We start from the raw sequence: 13003 nt of genomic DNA, 5'->3' as shown, positions 1-13003 counted from the left end.
ATGTTGGCAACTGGTGACAACAGGATCAAAGAATGGGTTTTTGCAAATGGAACAATCTAAGGGCAATGCATCATTCTCTTTCTCTGTTGGCTCAAAGTCAGTATAAAGATCAAGCTTCCTCGATGTTTGTTTCTTGTCCTTCTTCTTTAGGTTATCTAGTCTGGAGCTTTCGTTTTTGGAACCTGCATCTTCGTCAGCATCAAGATCAAGCTTCCTCGATGTTTGTTTCTTGTCCTTTTTCTTTAGGTTCTCTAGTCTGGAGCTTTCGTTTTTGGAACCTGCAACTTCGTCTGTATCAAGAATTCTTCTCTTTGAGTTCTTAGTCATGTCACCGTCTCGAGACTTTGAATCTGACATTCTATAACAGAATGAACGACTCTGAGAATAACAAATACGCATCAGGATTAGTACTTGTGAACCAAATACCTACGGGTTCTAATTTCGATCATATTTTTATGAGAGATCACAACATTCACTAAGAGATCTTCATACAAAACTCGTTTTGGAAAGAAACCAAGCGAAAAGAGAGATGAAGGACATGTGAACGCCAAGAGAGAGATAACTAACCTTTCCCTGCAGAAGATTACACCCACCGACGGTGAACACTGACGACGTCTTCCGATTGTGAGAGCTACTACTATGAGGAGAAGAAGATGAAGAAGAACAGTTATAACAACAACAAAAAAAAGGGGACACTGGAGAGTTTAGTTAAAGCCGGTATGTACGATTTGAATAACGAATTGGGCTTAATAGGCTTTTATAAAAAATAGGCCCATTAAATTTCGGCTGATACCTATAGGTTGACTTTTCAAATTAATCGAAAAATGTTTTTTTTTTTTTTTTAAATTCCCTCTCGTTTGTCCTATTGCAAAACCTCACAATTTCGTAGAAACTACCATGAGAGAGTCTCCATTAAGCAGCGCCATGCCAAGCTTGACGCTTGACGAAAACGTATTTTTTGACTCCGCCATTAAAATTTCAGAGAATTTTCCAAATTTTATAAGTTCACCGGGAAATTACTTCAAACGTCGCTCTGGTAAGTTAATAACTTAATATCAATGTTTGATTTCTAGTTTCCGTTTCTTCTTCTTCGTTTTTTTTTTTTTTTTTAACTTTTAATCTGTAACTGTTGCCTTCTTCGGGATAACAATTTAAAGAGATCAAATCCGTATGTTACTCTCTATGACTCTCTCCTCTTCAGTTATTTTTTTTCTGCTTTGATTCCCAGATTTTTATTGGGCATGGGACGAAGATTTGTAAGTTAGCTTTAACCGGAACCCTAATTTTTGTTTTTTTTTCGGAATTATTCTTATGATTTAGGATCCGTTGAAGAAGAAGAATAGCAAAGTCTGATCTATGGCTTTTGGCCGCGACAATCGTGTAAGGTTGTTCTTTAGAATCATTATAATCACTTAGAGAGATTTTAGAGATATGAATGATTTTTAGAAAATTTCTCAGAAAAACAAAATCTTGTTTTGTTTTTAGGTTCACAGATTTGATTTCAGAAGGAAACACAGAGTATGGTTACGGAAGCAAAGCAAGACCATCTCTAAACTCTGTTTTGAATAATGTTCGTAGAGGGTTTGAGAAAAGTTCAGATAAATTCAGGACTTTTAAGAAACCATCAAGTAGTTTCGGTGGTTTACATAAGAAGAGAGATTCTTCTAACACTACTACTACTACAGAGAAGAACATCATAAACCCACAAGGCTCTTTCTTGCAGAACTGGAACAAAATATTTCTCTTTGCTTCAGTGATTGCTTTGGCGATTGATCCATTGTTTTTCTATATTCCTATCGTTGATGGAGAGAGGCACTGTCTTAATTTGCACCACAACTTGGAGATAGCTGCAAGTGTGCTTCGAACGTTTATAGATGCCTTTTACATCATTCACATTGTGTTTCAGTTTAGAACTGCTTATATCTCTCCTTCTTCCCGTGTTTTTGGAAGAGGCGAGTTGGTCGATGATCCCAAAGCGATAGCCATCAAGTACCTTTCTTCATACTTCATCATCGATGTTCTTTCTATCCTTCCACTCCCACAGGTATATGATCTACTTGATTCCTTTAGACGTTGCGCTAATGCTTAAAGGTTTCTTGATGAAGTTATCTTGTTTCCTCTGCAGCTTGTAGTGTTAGCTGTGATCCCCAATGTCAACAAGCCGGTCTCTTTGATCACTAAGGACTACCTGGTTACTGTCATATTTACTCAAGACATCCCTAGGATTCTTCGTATATTTCCACTTTACAGTGAAGTTACAAGAACATCTGGTATAGATACTGAAACAGCTTGGGCTGGAGCTGCTTGGAACCTATCTCTCTATATGTTAGCCAGTCATGTGAGTTTCAAAACCATCAGATTATAGAATCTTTTATAAACACAGAGGCGTCCCAACCCAAGGGTTGATTGATTTGATCGAGTTTATCTGATAACGTTACTTTCTTTAGGTGTTTGGAGCCTTATGGTACTTGATATCAGTAGAACGAGAAGACAGATGCTGGCGTGAAGCTTGCGAGAAGAGACCAGAAGTGTGTACCTTTAGATTTCTCTACTGTGATAGAAACAGAACTGTTAAAAACGATTTCTTGACTACCTCATGCCCGTTTATCAACCCTGATGATATAACAAACTCAACGGTCTTCAACTTTGGCATCTTCACTGATGCTTTAAAAAGTGGTATTGTTGAATCAGATGACTTCTGGAAGAAATTTTTCTACTGCTTCTGGTGGGGTCTGCGTAATTTAAGGTTTGTTATTCTCTTTGACTCTTTCTAAGGTTTGTAATTTAAGGTTAGGAATTATGTGACACAGTTGATGGCTAGCTAAAATATGATGAGCTGTGCCTATATAATCACACACTAATCTGATTACTTGCCTTTTGTCGTTGCAGTGCATTGGGGCAAAATCTCAATACGAGCAAATTCGTTGGGGAAATCATATTTGCTGTATCAATTTGCATATCTGGACTAGTCTTATTTGCACTACTTATTGGCAATATGCAGGTAAAATTCTTGGGGGAATCGTTATGAACCACTCCTTTCATCACACACTTAAGTCACAAGGAAGATAAAACAATGCTGATGGTTTTCATTTTCCATTACAGAAATACTTGGAGTCGACAACAGTTAGGGAAGAGGAGATGAGAGTGAGAAAAAGAGATGCAGAGCAGTGGATGTCTCACCGTATGTTACCAGATGACCTGAGGAAACGTATCAGAAGGTATGAGCAATATAAATGGCAAGAAACTAGAGGAGTTGAAGAAGAAAACCTTCTTCGTAATCTCCCCAAAGACCTCAGGAGAGACATCAAACGCCATTTTTGCCTCGATCTCCTCAAGAAAGTAAGTGTTTCTATGTTCTTTCCTCGATCCTTTAATTGATATTACATTCAAATAATCTTTTGATCGAATCAAAATTATAGGTACCTCTCTTCGAGATAATGGATGAGCAATTGCTAGATGCCGTGTGCGACAAGCTAAAACCTGTGCTCTACACGGAAAACAGCTATGCGATTAGAGAAGGAGACCCAGTGGAGGAGATGTTGTTTGTTATGAGGGGAAAACTGATGAGCGCCACCACTAACGGTGGCCGGACTGGCTTCTTTAATGCGGTGTACCTTAAGGCTAGTGACTTTTGCGGCGAAGATCTTCTCACTTGGGCATTGGATCCTCAGTCTTCGTCTCATTTTCCGATCTCGACGAGAACAGTTCAAGCTTTAACCGAAGTAGAAGCCTTTGCGCTTGCAGCAGATGATCTCAAGCTCGTGGCTTCGCAATTCAGACGACTACATAGCAAACAGCTTCAACATACTTTCAGGTTTGGTCTCTTTTGACCCATCTCTGTTTCCTCTGTTTTCCGGTTCGGTTTGACTTAATTCGGTTTTGACCGGTTTATATTGTCAGGTTTTATTCGGTACAATGGAGAACTTGGGGCGCGTCTTTCATTCAAGCAGCATGGAGGAGGCATTGCCGGAGGAAACTTGCCAGGTCATTAACCGCAGAAGAAGATCGATTCCGAAACGCGATCGCCCTGCGCGAACGTGAACGTGATGCAGCTTCTTCGTCGAGCCTGGTTGCAACGTTATACGCGTCGCGGTTCGCTTCAAACGCGCTTCGCAATCTGCGTACTAATAACAACCTGCCTTTGCTTCCTCCTAAACCATCCGAGCCCGATTTTAGTGCCACTCATCTTGGGGACCCTTAAAAATACTCTTACACATGTCCCAGCCACTTGTATATGTGAACGTTAAAGTTTAAACTAGAGTGAAATTACCAAAACTTAGAATTGAGAACTGGCGGCTTGTATCATTATCCCCTTGTCGGTATGGCGGTCTAAGGACCTCGAAACCATTGTAAGCCCCAATATATTGCTTTCGAGAGCTTTGCATGAAAGGCACATGTACTTGTCTGCTATTGACAAGGTGAAAAGGTTGGTGTTGCGTCATTGACTTATGGCATTTGTTTCTCTAGGCTCTTTTAAAGTACAAGGCGTTTTCATAAATCCAGAAGGTTTCTTTTGTAACAGATCCTTTAGGAAGAATGTTTTTGATGAGACTATTGGTGTGACGTGAAGCCCAAGAATTTACCTCCACACACACATCTTCAGGCTTCAAAACAACAAAAACCATAATCACACAACCACAAGCAAAATGATTAAAAAGTAAAATTGATATGTACTAAAAAAAACTTTTTCATTTTTCTTTTGTGAATGAAAATGATTAAAAAGTAAAAGATTAAAATTGACTTTTCATTTTTCTCTTATCTCACTCACAGGCAACCCCCCACCCCATATACCCATCTCACTCACAAATGTACTACTTCCCCTATTTAATTAGTAAATGTATTAGTTTCCAAATAAGTTCGAAAAACCTGCTATTTTACTAGATTAAAGTAAAACTAGGTTTGGTGCATCGTCAAATTGGGCCTTTTTAGTCACAAAGCCCAGAAGTGGATATTTTAAGCCGACCAAGAAGTAATAGTAGTATTAATTAGGGCTTCGTGTCTTTCAATTTCCCCAATTTTCTCTCTCTTCAATCTTCATCTTCTCCAGAAATCGAAATCGAACCTCTCGTCCTCGTCCTCGTCCAAAGCTTTTTTATCGAAATCGAGATGGCGGATCAGAGCTCTAAGCCGTTGCAGTTTTTCGTCAGACTACTCGACGGGAAATCACTAGCCCTAACTTTCTCCTCTCCGTTAGCATATGGGGATCAGATCAAGCAACGGATCTTCGAGCACACGAAGATCCCGACGCATCTACAGCGATTGATATGCGGAGGATACCAGATCTCCGACGAATCATCGGTTTCTCAGCCTGACGCCACCGTGAATCTTGTCCTTCCCCTCCGTGGAGGTAAAGGAGGATTCGGATCGTTACTTCGTATCTCTAAAGAAGTGAAGAAGACGAGCAACTTCGGCGCGTGTAGGGATATGAACGGACAGAGGTTGAGGCATGTAAAAGCTGAGCAGATGCTTAAGGAGTGGGTGGAAGGGCAAGAAGATAGGGACCTTGTGAAAAGGGGTATTGAGTATGTGAAGGAGCAGCAGAATAAAGCCAAACAAGGTGTTGGTAACGGATCTACGCAGAAGTATGTGAAGAAGTATACGGAAGAATCTGATAAGTGTATTATGGCTGTTGATTTGGCTTTGAAAGAATCTTTTCTTAATGGGAAGAGGAAAGGGAAGATCTTTGCTGAATCTCACAAATCGAAAAGACTTAAGATATGGTATGAACTCTCTTTCATCTTTCTATTTGTAGCTTCTTAAGTTCTGTGATTGCAAAAATTGTTTCTTTTTGATGCTAATTATTTGTATATTGTATTTGTGCTTGAAAGCTCTGTTCTTTTGAAATGTTAGGAGGGAACAAGTCATGATTCATAGTTTAAGGTTATGAAGCTTCTTAAGTCTTACTATTGCAAAAATTGTTCTTTTTTAGATTCAGTAGTCTCTGTGTGCTATATAATAGCTGGTGATTTAATTTTATTGTTACTTTGGGTTGTTTATATCTATGTTCTTGTCACTGAATGATGATTTTGTTTTTTTTTCAGGAAGGGAAAGAGTGCTGTTGATGATAGTGACAGCGATGATAGCAGCGACGATGAAGATGAGAATTTTGTTGTTCTAAACAATGGTGTCCAAGTTGGTTCAGATGAGGATGATACTGATGGAAGCTCAGATTCGGTTATGACTGAGACTCACTGTGGTGAGTCTTCTGGTAAATCGTCATTCAATAGCGGTTCAGAGGAAGAGAATGACATTGTAGTCCGCCAAAGTTCAGATGAAGTTAAGGGAGAGATCACCGGTGTTAAGGGAGAGAAGACTGATGATTTACCTGTTGCTGTTGCTGTTGCTGATGCTATGGGTCATACTGAAAAGGAAGATAAGTCAAGTGCATACGCAGGGAAGAATCTGGTCGGAGTAGCTGGTAAAACGTCAGTTTCGTCTGCAGCTGTTAAGATTCAAGGCATTGATTCTGACATAAAGGCAGGAGGAGCTGCAGGAGAACCTGTTAAACCACTTAACTTTGATGATTTCAGTACAGCAACAGATATGGAGGTATGTATTGCTTTTTCATACGCAAATTCGAAATCAAAATAACGTCTTTGGTCAATATATAGGAAACTCGAATTGCTCTGTACAACATCGCATCATTATAGTTCATTTGTTGCATTGATTACACTACTAAACGTATTTTGAATCCATCTATGTTCTTGTTTCAGGTTTTGGGGATGGAGAGATTAAAGACTGAGCTTCAGTCACGTGGACTGAAATGCGGAGGGACATTGCATGAGCGGGCTGCGAGGCTGTTCTTACTTAAATCAACTCCACTCAATAAGCTCCCAAAGAAATTGCTTGCCAAGAAATGAAGAACAACATGCCACTCCCAAGGAAATTACTACTCTTTTGAACTTATCTGCTTGTTTGTAGTACAATAACACAACCCACATGTGTGTAATATCTGCTGTAATTTTATACTAATCCACCAAGATAAACACTTTCGTAATCACTTCCCTCTTTTTATCCATTTGTCATCTTCTCAATAACGTAGAATGTTTTTTCTTTTCTGTTTTTATCAAATGGTCCGAGTGATAAATTATGTCCGCGTCCACCAACAAAATCTTGTAATTAGAGAAGAGTTTAATTTAGACAAAACAGAGCAAGTCTTTGACTGACATATATATTCTCACATATTTTCTGATTGATTACAACAACATGAATCTTCCCGATAGGGCACATTTAATCGTTGTCAAAAGCTAGATCTCGTCTGAACAAGAGTATGTAAAGCAGCATGCTGATCTAAACTTGAAGTTAACCAATTCTTCAGGATCCTGCAAGTAGCTAATCATATAGCTTATGCATGGACCATACGTGGTAACAAAAGCCCACTCAACTGGTGTTTATAAACTTAACTTACAATCTCTCCGACTCCTATTTTAAAGTAGAGGAAGAATCGTACACTTTATGTTACAACACTTCAAATGTGAAGGAATGTTTTACGGATTCAGTAATGTTACATGGGAGTCTTTCCTGTAACAACAAATCAAAAAGAGGGTTGCTCAGATTTAATCATTATGGACAAACCAAGAAGTACAATACGGAGCTTGATGTCCAATTCGAAGAACAAACCTTGTCTTCTGTTAGGCATCAGTACTGCGTCGAGGAGTTTTACATTAGCTCCTTTGCATCTCTTATGGCTGAGCTGGCAGCATAAAGCGCTATTTTCTTAAGCTGCAATGCAGTGAGAAGAGAAGTGAAAAGACGTTAAGCTGGAACTAGTTTTTTTAGCTTCCAAAATGCTTCAGTTCTAGTACGAAATTATACTGTAGTGTACCTCAAGTTTATCCTCGCTAGATCTGTGGTCTTTTGGTAATCTTCGGAACTCATGTGTTAGCCTAAGGCATTCTTCAACGCTTTCAGGAGCCACAAAGTCTAATGCCACCTTTATGCAGGACTGAAAACAGTTTGGAATATAGGATCAGTAACATTTCAAATGCATAAACTGTTGAGCTTTTTGCGGAAAAAAAAAAACACTTCATGAGCAAATTCAGACGATTAATAGAAAATGCAAATTCTTGATTTCATAAAGAATGATACATCGAAAAAAGGGAATTCAATTGGTTGCTTACTTGTCTATTCCTCACTTGATGAGGACAACCTGCAGGTATGAAAACAGCTTCGCCGAGGTGTTGCTCAAAGGTCCATGGTTCTATATCTGCATATGGAAAAAAAAACATATATCAAACACAGCAAAGAAGATAGATCAGCTTGTAAAGCTGCACAGATTTTAGTACAGACCAAAATCTTACCAAACTCCTCCTTTAGCTGTTTCTTCTGGCTTTCACTCAGGAACAAAGTCTGGTCATGAATTGCGTGAATAACCTGAAATTACCACAGTGCAACAAAATTTAGATTTCTCATTCCACCAATGACTAATCCAATACGAATTTACAAGAGATAATATGTGATGATACATACAGAGTTCACTGGTTCGTTATTGATGTGACAAAACTCATCCTTGTGCCTTTTCAAAAACTGGATAAGTTTTGGAACATCCTCCCTTCGGAAAATATCCCAGACAGCACCACCATGCACAGCCTCTGACCTCTCATTGGTATCGCCATCACTTTCTTTTGACACATCCAGTTTCTGCTCTTGTATGGATTTCGCACTTGTACTCTCAGTCTCCAGACAGATGTCATTTTGATTCTCGTCAGCAATAGATTTGTTTGTCAGCGTTACATTACCCTGGGGAACTAAACCAGCATGCGACTTTAGATCATGACCTGACTCCATCGCAGTAGTGCTAGAATATAAACTACAAGACCTTTCCATAGTATCAGCTCTTTTGTTGGCAGTACAATCACCTGAAAATTAGGCCACCTTCAGTAATGTGTCTATGTGTCTATTATACATATATGGAGGGAGCATCTTACAGTACCATTTAAAAAATGTATTTTATCAACTCCTTGTGAGCCCGGCGGTCTTGAACTGCAGCTTGATTGTTCATCTTTAGCTGTTTTGTCCTTAAAACCCTGTTTAGCTTCATCCACTTCTTTCAGTGACTGGTTTTCAAGTTCGGTAGCTTCTGTCCCTTTACCACCGTTTTGTTTATGTAACTTGGTTTTTGCATATTTTTCCTGCTGTACTTTGATGTTTCGGTATATATGAGGACGTATTTCCACTTTAGCTGTGTGTGTTAGCACGTTGACCTAGTTCAAGTTCACAGAAGAATTAATCTCACAAGTAAAAGGGAAAGAGTGGACAGCTCAGTTTTTTGTAATCAGAGTTTGATCACCTCAGAAAGTACAATTTCATGATTTTCAAGAAAAATTAAGAAAATATGATAAAGAATTGGTGCACATACCGCGTCAGAAATATCACAATGTAGCTTTGTCACAGAATCTCCTCTACCAAGCTCATCAGGGAAACCATAAGCAATGTATGTCTTAGGTCCAAGATCTGGCTTCAAGGATTTATCTGGAAGTCTTGTTGCGAGATTTAGTATACCAGACTTTGGGTCAGTGTAATCAAAGAAGGGCAATGCAGCAATAAACTCAGCATTGTGCCTTGGAAGGCGCTTTTCAAATAAAGTTGATGGAGGCCAATCCTTTAATTTCAACATTTCTGGCCAACCATTCTTATGCATGCGGCCTTTTAAGTAGCCATCGAAAAACTGATGAATATTTATTTCAACCTGCAAGAGAAAGGGATGGTAATGAGCATATACTTCTTAAACGACTAATACATCGTGTATAAAAAAAACACATAGAAATTAAGGATTTGACTGACCTCACACCAGTCCAAGCAATCCAAAGCTCTCACGCTTTTTGCCTCTTCTTTACATCCAACCTTCGGATCTATTTCCCTACAAGCCCTCCACATAACCATTGGTTCCCAACTTAGTCCGGATGTCTTCTCAAGAACATTTCTGACTATCACAGGTTCTGCCCTCATCCAGTGCGACTGAAAATGAGCAACATCCTCTTCAGCAAGATCAACAGCATTCGGTGAGTATAAGAAGTTATCATGAGCATTCTTCCTAGACGCCGCCTGCCTTCTAACAGAATCAGCATTGATAGTGCATGAGGAGCATTCATGAGAAATATTCACTTCTGGTGGCCTAAACTGCAGAGTAACTTCCTCTGCATCTGTTATCATTTTTTTAACCCAATCAGTTTTGCATAAGCGTTTCAACTCAAGTGTTGAAGTACCACAACCACCACACTCTTCAGGAGGGCATGGAATGCTTCCGTCTGAATTAAGCTTCCACTTAGAGAAATCCAGTGGAATTGTAAATTCATATTCTGAATTTTTCCTCTCTTGATTATAGAATCCCTCTCTTAGTTCCTTGCAGCAAGAAAGACATATATCACATGAACATTTTGGGTTCGGGCAGCTTCTGTGAAAATTCGCTATGGATGTGCGGCAGAGATCGCTGACGTGCAAAGGATGAAGAGGTTGTAAGCAACAAAGGAAATATGTTGTAAGCAAAGAAGGAAACAGAGAGTTACAGTTCAAAGAAACCGATTTTTTCTATAAATGGCTAATTAAAACTTTGTCATGTTTATTTAATATGCTCTGATATGAAAAGAACTAGTAATGAATAATGATACCCAAAAGTATCCTAACAACCCTAGTCTTCCTCGGGCATATGAGAGTTATAATAATGATGAAAACACCTCTGTGCCCACTGATTCACATGTGAAGCTTATTTGTGTTCAAATGAAAGTACAAGAAAAAGGAAAAATGTAGAGAGATCATAATCTTATTAATCACCTACACATCAAGTCAATCTACACAAAATCATTCCTATATATTGTTCCATTGTTTTAACAATTTGATTGCTATCAGTGCTGCCCACTCGATAATAGCCTTGTCCACAGAAGCAGAGGTATGAGAATGGCATCTTGAAAGAGGAGCAAATGAACCTTCTTCCTCTGGAGGTAGTCTTTTGTGGGTATATTTGATACCAACTTCTTCTGCCTGAATTAATTCCAAATTCTGAAGCTTGGTTATAGGAACCACTACATCGGATGGAGGGCAGACCCTCCACATGCTATTAAGACACCAAGACCATCACATGGTCTGGTGTGTTTTGAATCAGTGAAATGCTCCTCCCTTGTTATCCAGATCCTTCGATTATAGTAATTTTAAGGCTTATTGGAAGACCAGTTTTCTTCCGGAACCATTGATGAGGCGGTTCTTCCCGCCTCAGCGTCCGTCTGCAGGATGATTGTTTCCACGTTGCTCCCCATTTTCACAGAATCAATAGGTGTTGGCCCTCACTTATGGAGGTTCGTCAAACGTGAATTAGGTTTGATAGAAACTTCTTGAAAACCATGTTAAACTCCTTCAGACAACACCAATCTCTGGTTCACCTACCATAGGTTCTTCTTTCTTTTTTTTTTTCCAATCGTGCCATCCTTGTCATTATTTGGCGGCATTTCGCACAGATCAAACCAATTTGAAAGCTCAAGAACCCCAAAGATACCCGAAGTATCCCAGCAAGGTGTAGAACCCTTGTCCCTTCTCATTTCTTCACATGTGAAGATTATTTACAATTGAAATTGCAATACCAATTAAATAAAGTTACTTGATAAGATCATAATCTCATCAGTCACCTACCAATCAAACAACCATTATTATTCCTTTGATTATTCTACTGATGTAACAATTAGACTACTATCACATCTCGTGAAACGGGTGATAAACACTACTAGGGCTTATTTGCAAAGGATACAAGTAACTGTTACGAAAATTCAATTAAAAAAAATGGTTTCTATCCACTAGATGAAAAATCAGCCAAGCAATAAGGGAAAATAAAAAAAGCAAAGGAAACCCCCGGAGATTTGTAATCTTACTTACCAGTATATGCGTTCACTTAGGTCAAGTTTGTACCTAGTTATATTAGATTCTGTAACAGGGGTTCCTAGAATGAAACAGGTCCGTGAGTGAGTGAGTGGAAAATAGAAACAGGAAACAAATGAGAGAGGTTAGCACAAGTGAAGAAGACATACCTCTAATGGTTGTTTCAATCTCTAGTTCACGGTTCTGCTCCGTATAAACATCCTTAAGAACTGGGAGAACTTTAAATAATAGGTACTGCAACTGTCTGAACTTGACACTTGTATCTTTTTCACTTCGAGGCTGAGATTCAGTAAAAATAAAATAAAAATTCCAAAATGAAGGAGACATAACATCAAAGTAGATTTCACAAGAAAACAGTTTTTACCTTGACAGCCAAAGGCAAGCGCAAACAAGCTCTGCAATTGCAATTCTTCATACAGAATGGACAAGCAGCTCTAACATCCTCAGCAGTTCTTTCCGAATACCTATTATTCAGATTCAAGATTCAAGATTCAAGACGGTTTGAAATCAAAAACTCTCCGGAGTCATGATTAGAATAGTAATGGTGCAAGTAATAAGTAGTTACCATCTCTTGATGCAGTCATAGCAATACTTCTTGTTACACGTTGAACAGAAGATAAGATCAGCCTCACTCGTCAAGTTCTTACAATGATGACACGTCAAACCCACATGCTTTCTCGTTCCATCAGACTTAACAACATCCTGGGCCGTCTAGTTCAAAAAACATATTCTCAATTCGTCTTTCAAATCCTAAATCCAAGCAAACACTGTAAACAGTACAAGAAAGTTAAGTAACCTTATCCGGAGTAGATCGATTTGAAACCTCTCCGTCTTCTAATTTTCTTCTTTCCCTTCCCCTTCCTCTTCCTCGTCCCCTTCCTCTTCCTCTCCCGATTGGGGGGCCTTCGCTCACAGCAACATCCTTGTCTTTCTTCCTCTCCTTACCAGATCTCCCGTACTCGACTAACTCGTCAGAGTCTCCTGATCTGATTCGCTTCCCATTAGTTTCCTCCATCGGCGGCAAAGAAGCGACGCACCACCGGAGTATTCGTTTTATTTCACTGATGAACTCTATCTATCGATCGCCATCATTGGGAGTATCATCATCATCAAAAGGTTTCAAAAAAAAAAAAAAAAAAAA

General features: G+C 39.1%; 3 protein-coding genes across 5 annotated transcripts; 2 read left to right on the top strand and 1 right to left on the bottom strand.

The window, feature by feature from the left end:
- Positions 899 to 4549, top strand: LOC104707985 (putative cyclic nucleotide-gated ion channel 13). Of its 3 annotated transcripts, XM_010424454.1 has the most exons (10): positions 899 to 1036; positions 1158 to 1168; positions 1321 to 1385; positions 1486 to 2044; positions 2126 to 2338; positions 2448 to 2746; positions 2890 to 3001; positions 3103 to 3339; positions 3420 to 3814; positions 3901 to 4549. In XM_010424454.1, the coding sequence occupies exons 3-10, from the start codon at positions 1357 to 1359 to the stop codon at positions 4199 to 4201; spliced, it is 2145 nt and encodes a 714-aa protein (XP_010422756.1). In that variant the 5' UTR covers positions 899 to 1036; positions 1158 to 1168; positions 1321 to 1356; the 3' UTR covers positions 4202 to 4549. The 3 variants fall into 3 exon arrangements, with proteins under 3 accessions (XP_010422756.1, XP_010422754.1, XP_010422755.1); XM_010424452.1 differs by lacking the exon at positions 1158 to 1168; XM_010424453.2 differs by lacking the exon at positions 899 to 1036 and having other exon boundaries at positions 1071 to 1168.
- Positions 4998 to 7018, top strand: LOC104707983 (protein SDE2 homolog). Its single transcript, XM_010424451.1, has 3 exons — positions 4998 to 5720; positions 6042 to 6549; positions 6714 to 7018. The coding sequence occupies exons 1-3, from the start codon at positions 5107 to 5109 to the stop codon at positions 6858 to 6860; spliced, it is 1269 nt and encodes a 422-aa protein (XP_010422753.1). The 5' UTR covers positions 4998 to 5106; the 3' UTR covers positions 6861 to 7018.
- On the bottom strand, positions 7173 to 12985 carry LOC104707982 (lysine-specific demethylase JMJ25-like). Its single transcript, XM_010424450.2, has 14 exons — positions 12659 to 12985; positions 12428 to 12573; positions 12227 to 12326; positions 12012 to 12141; positions 11860 to 11923; positions 9784 to 10429; positions 9359 to 9688; positions 8933 to 9203; positions 8470 to 8858; positions 8301 to 8373; positions 8121 to 8206; positions 7826 to 7945; positions 7621 to 7722; positions 7173 to 7521 (listed from the first exon to the last, which is right to left on the bottom strand). The coding sequence occupies exons 1-13, from the start codon at positions 12875 to 12877 to the stop codon at positions 7660 to 7662; spliced, it is 2637 nt and encodes an 878-aa protein (XP_010422752.1). The 5' UTR covers positions 12878 to 12985; the 3' UTR covers positions 7173 to 7521; positions 7621 to 7659.

The sequence above is a fragment of the Camelina sativa genome, chromosome 8 (assembly GCF_000633955.1).
Source record: "Camelina sativa cultivar DH55 chromosome 8, Cs, whole genome shotgun sequence".
NCBI lineage: Eukaryota > Viridiplantae > Streptophyta > Magnoliopsida > Brassicales > Brassicaceae > Camelina > Camelina sativa.
This window is presented reverse-complemented; position numbering and strand designations above follow the sequence as displayed.